Consider the following 14,525-nt stretch of genomic DNA (forward strand, 5'->3'; position numbering starts at 1 on the left):
CCTCACATTCCTTCAGGTGCATTGTAATCCCAGCAGATGCCACCTAAGAGACTTCTCATAAATCTTTCCTTTCCTTTCTAATCTTATTTCACCGAATGAAATTCATACTTTCATTATCTGTCCCTGAGCTAACACAGTAATTTTCCAACTGATTTGCTTGCTTCCAGTCTCTCCCCAAACCAACCTATCCTGTTGTCAGACTGTTTTCCATAAAATATAGCTTTAATGTAGTTACTCTGTTCAGATGCTTTGTTTGTCTTTCTGTTGCCTAATAAATAAAATGGCTGGTATATGAGGCCTTCCATATTTTCTCCCAGCCCTCTTTCCAGGCTCCATTTCTATACTCCAGCCAAAGTGGGCTTGTTCTTCCAAAAGAGACTTACTTTCAACTTCCCACCTGCCTGGCTTCGTACACACTGCTGCCCCTGCAGGGTGACATGCAGGAAGTCATTACCACTGTCATCAGACCCCATTTGGAAGCCTGACGCCACCGTTAAGTTCTCTCTCTGATCCTCGGTTTTCTTCCACCTGTAAAATAGAGATAATGAAAAGCTAATTGTATGAGAGTTAACTGAGATCATATTAATACACAGTAAAGTATCTGACATTGTGGTTCAGTGGTAACTAGAAGGACTGATGCTGAAGCTGAAGCTCCAATACTTTGGCCACCTCATGCGAAGAGTTGACTCATTGGAAAAGACTTTGATGCTGGGAGGGACTGGGGGCAGGAGGAGAAGGGGACGACAGAGGATGAGATGGCTGGATGGCATCACTGACTCGATGGACGTGAGTCTGAGTGAACTCCGAGAGCTGGAGATGGACATGGAGGCCTGGAGTGCTGCAATTCATGAGGTCGCAGAGAGTCGGACACGACTGAGCGTCTGAACTGAACTGAACTGAACTGATACCTTATTGTGCTGTGCTCAGTCGCTTCAGTCGTGTCCGATTCTTTGCGACCCAATGGACTGTAGCCTGCCAGGCTTCTCTGTCCATGAGATTTCCCTGGCAAGGAAAATTATTATTTTTTCCGAGTACGAAAGTACTCATAATCATTGTAGAAAAAATTAGCAAAACAATAAGCATCTATAATCACACCATCCAGAGCTGCCATTACTAAATATTTTTATTTTTCAATATTAGTCCTTTTTTTTGATGCATATATCTAAGTATATACAGAGAAAATTTGAATTCTGTACATGTATATGCCAGAAGTTTTAACATAACATACATGAGCTTTTTCTTACAACATTAAATGTTATTCAAAAATATTGCTAATTTCTGCACAACAATCCATAATGTGAATGTGTCTTAATTTATTTGATCTTTTTTCTATTGTTGGATATTTGGGCTTCCTCTTTTCCAGCTTTTTAAAAAATTAATAACTGTTATCAATCACACTGATAGAGATACCAAGGTAGATTTCTCGATTTGAGATAACAGGGCCAGTGGAACAAAAGAAAAGAAAGTTCTTGGTTCTAAATTCCTGTTCAGGAAGTTTTTAAAAAAAAATTTTGAAAAACGATTGACCTTTATTGAGGTGTGATTGCCATACAAAAAGCTGTATTTATTTAATGTGTACCACTTACTGAGTTTGGCAATAAGTATACAGCTTTATAACCATCACCTCAGGAAATTTTAATCAATTTGTAGTTTCACCAGTTACTCTAGCTCTTTTATTCATTTGTCTCTTTTTCAGCTTTTGAAGAGATAACCAATTTCAGGAGTGAAAAAGTGGTTGGATTCCCTGTTTTTGGAAAGAAGCTAAGGCATGAGTAATTCAAGCTTAGCTCAGCTCCCATTCCAGTGACCATGAGGGACAAAGATGACTGCAAGTTTTAATATTTCTTGCAGTGTTGTAACTTTCTTCTCGTTTGGTCTTTTAACTTGGTCTGTTTCCTTATGCGTACTATCAGTAAAACATGTCTGCCTCTCAGAAACTGTAGTGCGCTGCAGGGACAAGAAGCGGGCAGAGAGATAGAAATCATCATTCCATTCCTCACTGACCTCAGAACGTTGGATCTCCTGCTGCAGAGCCACAAAGCACCTGTTGCTTCTCCCTTGCAGTACTTTTTATGATGATAAACCATCAATTATCTGTATATTTGTTTGATGTTTATCTTCCTCACCAGAGTCTAAATTTCATGGGGCAGGTGGCCCTAAGGCTCACCTTTGCTATTTCAGTAAACATCTGTGGAGTGAATTATGATTAGAATGAGAACTCAGGATGGAAAAAGATGTGGCTTCTCTAATGGGGCTCTCAGAGGGAGGGACAAGGAGGTATGGTGAATGTCTGCCCTGAGAGCCTGAGGTGATGCTGGAAGAGTGAACCCCGAGGGACCTGCCCTGGGGCTCCAGTCTCGCCTCTTCCCAGGCTTGGGACAGTCAGTCGAAGTGCCTCATGTGAAATGTGGTGAGTGGCTCTGAGGAGAAGAACCACATTCTCTCACGTCCTCTTCCCCGAGCCTCTCTATCCTCCATCTCCTTGCCCTCTCATGCCTTTCTTTCTCCTCTCCTCCTCTCTCTTTCTAGCCTGATGTCTCCTACTCAGGTGGAGCTCTTTCCTTCCCTAATCCACCCCCTCCAGCAGGTGGCCTGGTTAACAGTCCACTAACGCACCAGCTGAAGAACCCTGCCTGCCACAGCAGGAGCTCTGCCTAGAAAGGAAGCTGCTAATGCATTATGTCAGGACATGTGAGCTCAGATCCGTTTTCTAGGGCTTAGTCAAGTGACAACCTCTTTATTTTTTGGCTGAACTGCGTGGCATGCAGGGTCTTAACCACGGGTCCACCAGGGAAGTCCTAACTCTCTTGTTTTTGGAGATAGTGTCATCTGTCTCTTACCACCTAGGTTTGATTGCTTTCCTCCATCTGTCTAAACCTCTGTAGAAGGTATGGGCAGATGGACAACAATGTCCAGGGGGATCCTTTAGAAATGGGAGGGAAGCTGAGGGTCTCATTCGTAAGGATTCCTTTTAGAGAGATGGAAGATGCAAAATGTATTCCAGAAGGACTCTGAAATCAGGGAGGTAAAAGGAAAGGATGAAAAGGCTAACGTGGGTCCTTTTAATGAAGAGGGGGGTCACGTCCAGCCTCTCTGTGAGGTGTCTGATGAAATAAGACAGAGGCTATTTTCTTGCTGTCTGGGCTGGGACAGCTGCTACGGGACTTCATATACCTGGACCTTCCAACTGAACTGACTTGTTCACGTTAATGTATTATGGAGAAGCTGGGGCTCGTGGAGGCCCCCTGGTGTAGTGCTGTGGTGTTTGTTACATGGAAAAGGCAGGGGAGGAGTCCCTTTGGCTTAGCTCACTCAGCTTGCTTTGCTTGATCCACCATGTATGTTTGTTGTTGAAATCTTGGGCTACTCAAATGTCAGTATTTTTACCAGGCAGATGACTGTGGTGGTGTATCAGTGAAGGTTAAGCTCTTATACCAGGCTTCTTTCTTATAGATAAGTGATTTCCAGCGTCTTCCATTGAGAATCATTGCCATAGTGAGCCACTGTTACTTATAAAAGGTTTCTTACTGTTTATGTCTATTGGGGTGAAAAAGGTTGAGTCACTATGTTGAGTACAGAAGGTGGTTTGCAGCTTGCTTCTCCCTGTAGAAACTGGACTGTGGATCACCCTAGAATTCCTTTTTCTAAAGTATGGAAAGTGTCCTATCTCAGAGGAACTTCCAAGGAAAACTTGTAAGGAGATGGACCACAAGATTCCATCTTGTAGACTTTGATGCCTCTGAACTCTTTGTCAGGGCCTATCAGATCCCGGAAGCCCTGGAGAAGCTGGCTGGGATGGGGAGGCTGTGAAAAGGGGTGCGCTGGTGGCAGGCATGGGTAACCCTCTTCCTGCTGACTGCATGAGGAGAACGTGTGACCAAAACTTTTGTCTCACTGAAGCAACGGGACCAAGTCTCCAAGTGGCTAAGAGGCTTCATGACGAAGAGGTACTTTTGGTTGGAATGAGTAACAAGGCTTGTCATGTGGTTATAAAACTCTTCTAAGAGGTGCTTTCATTTAAAGACTACTTGTATAATACTTTTGAGGTGAAATGCTAGCATTCCATTCTGTTGGTGTCAGCTGAAGTGGAATGGGTGTGGACACAGAGAGTTCTTGGACCCCACTTGTCCTTCAGGGGGCAATGACAACAGAGTCCTGGCTGAAGGTGTCTATCTTAACCATGAACTGCTGTGTCTGAACTGCACTAGGGTGGATGTAATGCCAGGATTATTAAATTCGTTGTGTGCTTTATAGTGCACAGATTATAAAGACTTCTATTTCAGTTCTAAAATAATCCTTAAGTTTAGCAGGACAGGCCTTATTATCAACACTTTGCAGATAGGTAAACAGAGCCTCAGAGGGACTCTTATTGTTGCCCAGAACCATCTGATCAGTGTGTTTTTCAGCCAAGAGTTAAACCCGGGAGTTTTGGTTTCAAGGTCAAGCCCCTTGGGTTTTGCTGAGCCAATAAGAGGCAGTCTGAGCCACAGGACTCCCCTGAAATCAGTTGCTTTTTTTTAACAGAGCAAAGTCAAGTGCCAGTAGGAGCTGGAGGGCATGGAAAACTGCTGGTCATGAAATCATCAGGAGATCCCACTTTATTACCACATTTGCAACTTCTTGAGTAAGATTTAACATCCTAAGAATGCAGAATGGCTTTTGAGAAAATTTCTCAAGCTCTGTTGCATAACCTGTGCCCACTGTGGGCCTTATAGATTATACTCCATGGGGAGTGCTCAGGACTGAGCAGGGAAACACGTTGGCCAGGTAGGTGACCAAGACAGGTCCCATATCCCTGGCCTTAAGCTCCCTGGGGCCTGGGACCTGTCATGTGATGAACCTCCTTGAGTCCATCCAAACCCCTGCTGATCATAAGCCTCCTTTAGGATATAAAATCACCCAAAGGAATCAGAAACCATCTCCATTTCCTCTCCCCACTTCTTTGGACTCTAGCTTCCTGTCCATCGCCTCTGTCCCAGAGCTCAGTTTTGCAGGCCAAGGGTCCTTTTGCAATTGTTTGAAAAGCCTGTGGGTGAGAGGTAGAAACTCCTGTTCCTTCGCTGTCAGATGGTTTCAGAGCAGATGGGCAGTACAGGCCCGAGTCCTGATCTTTTGTCTTCCCAAAGAAAACCATCACCTTGGAATGTGTCTCATTAACCAGTAAAATGCAAAGAGGGGAACTCTTCTGTCTGTGAGAGCTCACAGAGTTGCTACAGCCCAGTCAGCTACAGCTCAGATGGAGAGTTCATTCCCTTCATAGTGTCCCGGGCTGGGGTGGGAGAGCCATGCAGCAGGCCCTGGGGGTAGGACAGCTGCTATCTCAGATGCTGAAGTACACTCACGAGGAGCTGAGCCCAGCCCTGGGTTGTCTGGACTCAGGATCTCTTTGTGGGGATACCTAAGACTGCTCACTTCCACCAGGCTGATGTTTTACTGAGCACAAAGGTGGGTGGGCTTCAGGCCAGAACAGCAGTGGAATAGCCCAGAGAGGGAGTCAAGAGCAGGAGAGAGGGCAGCCCCCACTCCAGCCAGCAAGGAGGAGGTAAGCATCTGCACCTGTAGGGCGCGCCCTGCTCTGAGCCACAGCGCATGCCTGTAGGCAAGCTGGGGCCCTTGCTCAGGGCTGGAGCTAGGCACAGGCAAGGATCTCTGGGGGTCCTTGCCAGGGTTTTGATTCAGAAACCTAAGATTAGGGGGAAAAAGCCAATCAGCCTTGCCATTGCTCCTGCTGCATTTTGTGCTCCTGCTCACTGTTCTAGGTCCAGCGTTAAGCAGAGGCTAAGATAAGCTTTTCATACTGTTCATGGGGTTCTCAAGGCAAGAATACTGAAGTGGTTTGCCATTCCCTTCTCTAGTGGACCACATTCTGTCAGATCTCTCCACCATGACCCGCCCGTCTTGGGTTGTCCCACGGGCATGGCTTAGTTTCATTGAGTTAGACAAGGCTGTGATCCTAGTGTGATTAGACTGACTAGTTTTCTGTGAGTATGGTTTCAGTGTGTCTGCCCTCTGATGCCCTCTTGCAACACCAACCGTCTTACTTGGGTTTCTCTTACCTTGGGTGTGGGGTATCTCTTCACGGCTGCTCCAGCAAAGCGCAGCCGCTGCTCCTTACCTTGGACGAGGGGTATCTCCTCATCGCTGCCCCTCCTGACCTTCAACGTGGGATAGCTCCTCTAGGCCCGCAAAAGGAGTACATCAAGGCTGTATATTGTCACCCTGCTTATTTAACTTATATGCAGAGTACATCATGAGAAACGCTGGACTGGAAGAAACACAAGCTGGAATCAAGATTTCTGGGAGAAATATCAATAACCTCAGATATGCAGATGACACCACCCTTATGGCAGAAAGTGAAGAGGAACTCAAAAGCCTCTTGATGAAGGTGAAAGTGGAGAGTGAAAAAGTTGGCTTAAAGCTCAACATTCAGAAAACGAAGATCATGGCATCCGGTCCCATCACTTCATGGGAAATAGATGGGGAAACAGTGGAAACAGTGTCAGACTTTATTTTTCTGGGCTCCAAAATCACTGCAGATGGTGACTGCAGCCATGAAATTAAAAGATGCTTACTCCTTGGAAGGAAAGTTATGACCAACCTAGATAGCATATTCAAAAGCAGAGGCATTACTTTGCCAACAAAGGTTCGTCCAGTCAAGGCTATGGTTTTTCCAGTAGTCATGTATGGATGTAAGAGTTGGACTGTGAAGAAGGCTGAGCGCTGAAGAATTGATGCTTTTGAACTGTGGTGTTGGAGAAGACTCTTGAGAGTCCCTTGGACTGCAAGGAGATCCAACCAGTCCATTCTGAAGGAGATCAGCCCTGGGATTTCTTTGGAAGGAATGATGCTAAAGCTGAAACTCCAGTACTTTGGCCACCTCATGCGAAGAGTTGACTCATTGGAAAAGACTCTGATGCTGGGAGGGATTGGAGGCAGGAGGAGAAGGGGATGACAGAGGATGAGATGGCTGGATGGCATCACTGACTCGATGGACGTGAGTCTGGGTGAACTCCGGGAGTTGGTGATGGACAGGGAGGCCTAGCGTGCTGCGATTCATGGGGTCGCAAAGAGTCGGACGTGACTGAGCGACTGAACTGAACTGAACTGAAGATAAGCTTGTCAGCTGAGCTGGGTCCAGATGTACACTCCCCTTAAGGAATCCCAGGTCACACAGCCCTTGCCCTTTGCTCTCTGGTCCGTCTTCCCAATCAGTGCTTAGCCTCTTCCCTAAACAGCTCTGCACTCTGCAGGAAGACCTTTCTGGCAGTATAGCTCAGCTGTAAGCTAGAGTGTGGACCATCTAAGAGGACAGACCTCAGAAAAAAGGATTCAGGTGATCTGAACCTCTGCAGGCATTCCCCCTCCTCATCTACGGTCAGAGACCCTGTCACATAAGTGTCTGAAACAGGGGGACCTCCTCTCACGATCCTTGCCCCCAGCTGTGAGGGTGGAATGAGGGAGGAGAGCCCCCCTTCTTCACCCCACCAGGGCTCAGCTCCAGGCGAGACCATAACAGAGCCTCAGACACCATTGGCTGGGCCTGGAGGGAGGCAGCACTTTTCAGTCCCTGTGCCTGGCCTGGGTCTGCACCCTGATCCATGGTGGCCTTTTCAGGAGCTTTTAGTGGAAATGAGTTCAGACCTGCAGTGAAGTTCCAAAGCCTCCCTCTGCTCCCAGCCCCACCTACTGCTTTTTCATTACCTCTTCTACCAGGTGGGGAAGCATCCCTCCCAGGCCCCATCTGCAAGCAGCCCTGCTCTCCCCACAGTGTTCACCTCTCTTGCCCCACCTTCCTTCCAAACCCAGTCTCCACACCTTCCTATTCCCCCATCAAACCCCTGCCTCCCAGCTCCCTCCCACCCTCTTTCTTCTTGTCCCCTGCACTTGCTGAGGGGAGAGAGAGCCCCTGACACAGCACTGACGGTCATTCCCCACCCTCCACCTCCTCTGCTCCCTCCCCGCAGCGGGCACAGACTCCCCCTACAAAAGGCTGGAGGCAGAGGCTGCAGGAGACCAGCTGCTCTCCCATTCCCTTCCCTTTGCCCTCTGCTGGCTAGGCTAACCTGTGTCTTTGTTCTCTCTTTTTCCAGGTGAGAGTGGGTACCTGAGGTGCCAGGTCCCCTGCCTCATCCCCCATGAATGCTGTGGGAAGCCCCGAGGAGCAGGAGCTACAAGAGCTGGGGAGTGGAGCCTGGGACAACCCCACCTATAGCGGCCCCCCCTCCCCTCGAGGGACCCTCAAGATCTGCACCATCTCCAGTGCAGTGCTGTCTCAACCCCAACCCAAGCAGCCTGAAGATGGACCCCAGGAGAAGGCACACAGGACCCTGGTGTCCAGCTGCTGCCTTCGCATCTGTCACGGCATCAGAGGTGCCTGGTGGGGGGAGGCACCTCCTGAGATACTGGGGTCGGGAGAAGGGGCCAGCTGAGGCTTTGGGAAGGGGATGGGGTTTGTGAACTGTCTGTATCAGATCTGAATGCCCCAGAGTACAGAGGCTAGTGTGTGGTCTCTCAGAGGGAAAGCCTGGCACGGTCATCTCTTGGGGACCGAGAAGCATATATGGGAGCTAGTTTGAGGGAAGACATGGATGTGATGATACCCTAGCCTGCCCCACCTGAGGTAAGGTGATGGGAAAAGGGCCTGGGGTGGAAACAAGCATAAATTCCAGGGACTAGTTTGTGGGGTAACTGGAAGGAACCCTGCTGTGGGAATTTTGGACATCTCCCTCCCTTTAGGACTTTGGGGAACGACCTTGACTGAGAACACAGCTGAGAACCGGGAGCTGTATGTCAAGACCACCCTGCGGGAGCTTTTGGTATACGTCGTGTTCCTGGTGGACATCTGTCTCTGTGAGTAACGTTTGTCTCTGTGTACATCTGTGTGTGATCAGCACCTGTGTGTACAGCAACTGTGTACACACCTCTGTGGGCAGCGTCTGTGGGGACAGCCTCTACCACTTGTGTGAGCAGACCGTGTCCCAGGATCTTTATATCAATAATAACATTCTATTTTATACTTTTCCAGCTTCAGGCCTTTTAATTAAAAAGAACATGTCACTGAGTTCAGGAGAAAAAGGCAGACTGTGGGAAAACGTCATACAAATTGCTTTGTCGAAAGTTACAAGGGGGAATCCACTTTTTTGTTTGTCTGTTTCGTTTTTAGGGGAATACACTTTTTAAGATCAAGTTCTTGGTACTGACTTAGCAACCACTGCTCTCTGTTGGTAGGTGGAAGTTTTTAACCTTCTGTAAAGAGTGGGTGACACTCTTTTCTGTTCAGAAAAAAATAGTTTAGTGGGTTTCACATAGTTATCATAGACTAGGTTTGATCTACATTTCTTTGGAGGCGGGAAGAAAAAGATTCAGGCATGCCTTAGAACTCACCTCCCTAATAAAAGGGTTAAAGGTGCAAATGGTATTATAATCAGTGCAGCTAAGATTCTCCCATGTGAGAGAGCACCATGCCACAGGTATGGAGGGAAGCTTATCTGAAACTCTATGTATAGATATAAGCTGGGAAGGTTTGGTCTGTCCCTTGAGAGAAGCAAGTGAAAAGCTAGATCAGTGAGTCATGGAAGAACTGGAGTTAGTGATAAAGATGGATTGAACAGATGCTATAAGGCCTATAGGTAAGTGTGCTTTGTACTTAGTTAATTGCTGCTTTAAGTTCTCACACAAGTGCATTTTGGTTAGTTTGATAGAGTTGTGTGGGTACGTGTGTGTTGACTTGAAGCTGCAGCTTAGATCATACAGCTAAGGTGCCTCCATTACTAGATGACTTTATACCTCACAGAGGGCTTCCCTGGTAGCTCAGCTTAAAGAATCCACTTGCAATGCAGGAGACCCCAGTTCAATTTCTGGGTCGGGAAGATCCCCTGGAGAAAGGTTAGGTTACCTACTTCAGTATTCTTGGGCTTCCCTGGTGGCTCAGATGGTAAAAAAAAAAAATCTCCCTGCAATGCAGGAGACCTGGATTCGATGCCTGGGTTGGGAAGATCCCCTGGAGGAGGGTATGGCAACTCAGTCTAGTATTCTTGTCTGGAGAATCCCTATGGGTAGAGAAGCCTGGTGGGTTACAGTTCACAGGGAGGCAAAGAGTTGCACATGACTGAGCAACTGAGCACAGCACAGCACATACCTCACAGAAGTCTCTGCTCTTTCTAGGTTGCATAAATATTCTGCAAGTAGAATCTGAAGATCTGATAATATAATTTTGGTTAAAAATGTCATCATGTTTGTGAGCCACCCACATTTAAATGAGCCCTCTAGGAAAGCTGAGCACTTGCTTTGGTTGGACTTGGTTGGGACTCATTCTTTGGGGAGAGGAGGGTAGCTCTGTGTTTGCCATAGGCCATCAGCATGGAGTGAAAGGAGACAGAGCATGTGGGGAGCAACAGTTGACCCAGGGTATGTTTTGTGGGACCCATTTTATTCCTCTCAGCAAATGACTGTCAGAAATTCATTTGTTGACATACTGTCTTTTTGTCTCAACCATCTGCCAGGAAGGAGTGTTTCTCTCTGTTTTCAGATCCTATGACAGCAGCTGTAACATGCAGGCAGAGCCTTTCTTTATAAACGACTAGAATGTCTCTATTTCCAGAGCAAGATCGGGAGGTTTCTGGATCCCCAGAGTTAGAGTGAACCATTCTGGCTTCTGGGTGGGAAGCTACAGTTCTCAGAGCCCAGTAGTCCATCCGCTCACATTCTCCACTTTTTGAGATCCCAACACACTGCCGAATACTAGGTGGTCTGTAACTTGCCAAAGTCTGAGTCATAGACTCAATCCAATGATCACAGAAACTTTGAGTGGCCAGGAGCTTTACAGGTCATCTAGTTCAAAGAGATAGAAATCCTTTCTCCTTGATCCTCCCTGTGGAGCATCCATGAGAGTTTCACTGTTTCATGAGGCAGCCCTATTTCCTTCCATCCACGGAGCTCCCCCTTCTGTACCAGACCTTGGACCAGACCTTGGACTGAGATATGCAGAGATGACTGATCCCTGGGCCTTTCGGGGGCTCAACCTTCTCCTTTTTGAGAACTTCCTTCTATTGAGCCATCTACTTCCCTGTTACTCTCCAAAGTGACAATTCTTCAGCTGTGTGAATGAATGTGGTGATCTGTTCTCTGGATTAGATACCTGCTAATTTCCCACTAAGCCAGTCATTATAAAATGGTTTCCAGAAGTGGTATTATGCAGCGACTGAAGGCATGGGCTCTGAATTTACACAGACTTGGGTTCAAACACCATGTTCTACCATTTACCAGGTGAGGGACCTTGAGTAAGTAGCTTAACTTCTTTGAGGTTTCGTTTTCTCTTCTATACCTACCCAATCCAATAGGATTATTACATGAGATACATGAAGTAAGATCCATGGAGTCATTACCTCCATGCCTAGCATATATATTCCATAATGCTCACCATCCTGATTGCTTGTCTCCAGGTCTGATATATATGATACCCCTAATGGACAAAATACTCCATAGTCAATCCAACCAGTTCAGAGTTCTGTGATGCTCTTACTCCAGAACTGAGGGATGTATGAGGACAGGCAGAGGAAGTAATGTCTGAACTAAAACCTGAATGAGGAGGAGAATTCTGCTCCCTGAAAGGTGAAGATGAGTAAGTTTCTGGGAAAAGGGAATAATGTGTGCCAAGCCCCAGAAATGACAGAGGGCATAGTTTAGTGAGAGTGCCTCAGTGTGGCTGGAGCAGGGATTTGAAGAACAAAGTGTAAAGGAAGACAAGGCCAGCTGTTTAAGCAGAGGGTGTTGTGAAGGGCTTTATAAAGTATAATAAGTAATTGGAATATTATCCTGAGGACCCTGTAAAGACTTATAAGTACAGACTGCCAGCTCCCTCAAGAACTTTCTTTTGAAAGAGAATTTGGAGGTCTTCATATTCTGATGATTCCTACAACATGCAATAAAATATCACTAATACTAGTTTCCTAGGCCCCCTCCTCTCACAGCCCCTTCCTTGCTTCAGGCTAATTTTCAGGTAACACAGAGCCTTTGACAAGGTCTCAGTAGGGCTTCTTTGGTGCTCTCCAGGGTCCTGACCTCACCTTTCTAGCATCTTCGCTTCTTCACTCAGCCTCCTTGAGCTCTGGCCATCTGCAACTAGACTACATATTCTCAGTGGGGATGGTGTAGCCCCCAAAGGGGTGAAAATAGTTGCCTTCAGAGCAAAACAACCCTGCTTAGCTATTTCTATAGCTTTTGGATCTCCAAAGGACCCTAGTACATGAGCTAATGTAGAAAATGTATGTGATATTAAAATTTAATTAGGGTATAGGGTGATTAGGAAAAAATGTCTAAAGAGGCTCCTGGGTTAGGGTACAATGCAAAAAAATGTTAAGAAACACTAGACTATGCCTACTTTAATTTTGCTAGTTAGTGTGCTGACTAAACTCTCCTGCCTAAGGACAGGGATGCAAGTCCCAGCCATTGAATCTGGCATAAAGCAGAATGGCTATTGTTCTATCAGGATGCTGTCTTCTAAGAACTGCCGTGACATCTGGTTGGATATGTACTGTATCAATTTGCTTTTTTCCCCATGAGTTCCTGAGACTAGGTTCAGCTGCTATAGGACACATATCTGGCATTAAGCTATGGCATAATGGAAAGATCAGGATATTGGAGTCAGAAAAACTAGATTCAGATGCCAGCTCTTCTCCTTACTAGTTTTGTGATTTTAAGTACTTCCTTGTTGGTAGAACAAGGCTAATAATACTTATGGAGATAATGTATAAAGAACCTCACACAATCATTGATAGTAGTTATCTTTGTGCTAAGGGGATTTCCAAATACTCGAACTTTTAGTCTGCTGGTAAAAAAAGCACCTTTCAAGAAAGAAGCAAGTCTGAAAAGACTGTATATTGTAGGATTCTGACTATATGACATTCTGGAAAAGGCAAAACTATGGAGATAGTGGAAGGACCTCTCACTTCCACACACACAGAGCCAGGGTGGTACCTGTTATGACTGATGAGGTTATGTTGCCACATTGTCATCATCCAAAGTCCATACTTCACATTATGGTTCACTCTTGGTGCTGTGTATTCTGTGGGTTTAGAATGGAATTCTCCAGGTAGGAATACTGGAGTGGGTAGCCTTTCCCTTCTCCAGGGGATCTTCCCAACCCAGGGATCGAACCCAGGTCACGTGCGTTGCAGGCAGATTCTTTACCAGCTGAGTCACAAGGGGGCCATACACCATAGTATATGACTGATGAAGTTATGTTGCCTCACATCAGATTGTGTGCTTTCACTTGGAATTATATCATAGTTCCTCATGTTTCTAAGTGTTTTTCATATTTTCATTTTAATAACTACAGTCACACCTCAGTTAACTAAAACATTTCTCCTGTTATTTCAGTATTTGCCAAGAATAGGTAAATATATCTATACTTGCTGCTTTTTTTCACCACTTTTGTTGAATTACCTCCTTGGAATTTTCAGGGAGAGAGGTTACTATGCCAAAGATGGGACTGTCTTCTTAGTGCTTGCTATGTGTTGTTATTTTGCCTCTGTAAGCAATCATATAAATGTATTATATTGCTAGCATTGTAAGATCACACCAATTTTGTCACAACTTTGATAACATTGAATATTCTTATTTATAATTTTTATTATTAAATAGGCATAACAGTATAGTTTGCCTTAATTTATTTGTCTTTGGTCACTAGTGAGGATGGACAGTTTTCTCATGTTTTAATATATTATGTGTTTATTTTTGTATAAATTGCATAAGAAATACATTTTAAGAAGAGCAAGGAAGAAGATTGGGGGTGAAGTTTGGCACATTAGACCCTAGGTGAGGGACCAACCACCAAGGGGCTCACTTCCAAGATGTGGGTTCCTGGGGCTGGAAAGAATAGTCAGCTAGGTCACCTATCACCTGCACAGCAATTTGGCCTGGGATGGGCACCAGTAAACCAGGGTGGTTAGCCATACTAATTACATTTCTTCTCCATTATGCTTTGGATCAGGAACTGGGTGGATCTAGACACCAGGGTATTTGGAGTCTCATCTGGTTAAAATAAATCTGTCTTTTTGATAGAGGCATTATGGGTGAACTATCAATCTTTACATAATAACCATATCAGTTGTGCTTTCACACCTGTTATCTCATTTGATCCTGACAGCAATCCTGTAAGGAGTAGATACTATTATTTCCGTTCCACAGCTTAGAAAGCTGTTATGATTGTCATTATGAATAGTCCAGGAATGATCAATAATTCAGTCTGGTTCCTGATGGGTAGAGTTACTCCTATTTCTGGGCAGAGAAAGTGCTTAAGAATGATCTTCCTGCCCCCTCCCCTTCCCACCCACCATCATGCTATTTCTGAAAGGGCTTCCAGCCTTTTGCCTTCTTGGCAGGATGGCTGTAGCCTTTTGTTGACGGAGGAGACATTGAAGGTCTTTGTGTAGAAACAATGGCTGTTTGTTTTAGGAGACAGCATTGTTATCTCAAAGGCACACCTGGGACTGTCCCTCACTCCCCTCGAATAGAAGCAGCTCTGA

At 45.7% G+C, this 14,525-nt stretch overlaps 1 protein-coding gene across 4 annotated transcripts in view; it reads left to right on the forward strand.

Moving 5' to 3' along the window:
• The window catches only part of PKD2L1 (polycystin 2 like 1, transient receptor potential cation channel), a 74,945-nt gene that overhangs the window by 15,154 nt on the left and 45,266 nt on the right, over window positions 1-14,525 (forward strand). For 3 of the 4 annotated variants that reach the window (XM_070363784.1, XM_070363785.1, XM_070363786.1), the window contains exon 3: window positions 8,737-8,850. In XM_070363784.1, the coding sequence (XP_070219885.1) occupies window positions 8,737-8,850 (114 nt within the window). Of the gene's footprint in view, window positions 1-8,090; window positions 8,371-8,736; window positions 8,851-14,525 lie in introns of all 4 variants that reach the window. The other variant, XM_005892068.3, reaches the window with a different exon arrangement.

The sequence above is a fragment of the Bos mutus genome, chromosome 26, assembly GCF_027580195.1.
Source record: "Bos mutus isolate GX-2022 chromosome 26, NWIPB_WYAK_1.1, whole genome shotgun sequence".
NCBI classification, from domain to species: domain Eukaryota; kingdom Metazoa; phylum Chordata; class Mammalia; order Artiodactyla; family Bovidae; genus Bos; species Bos mutus.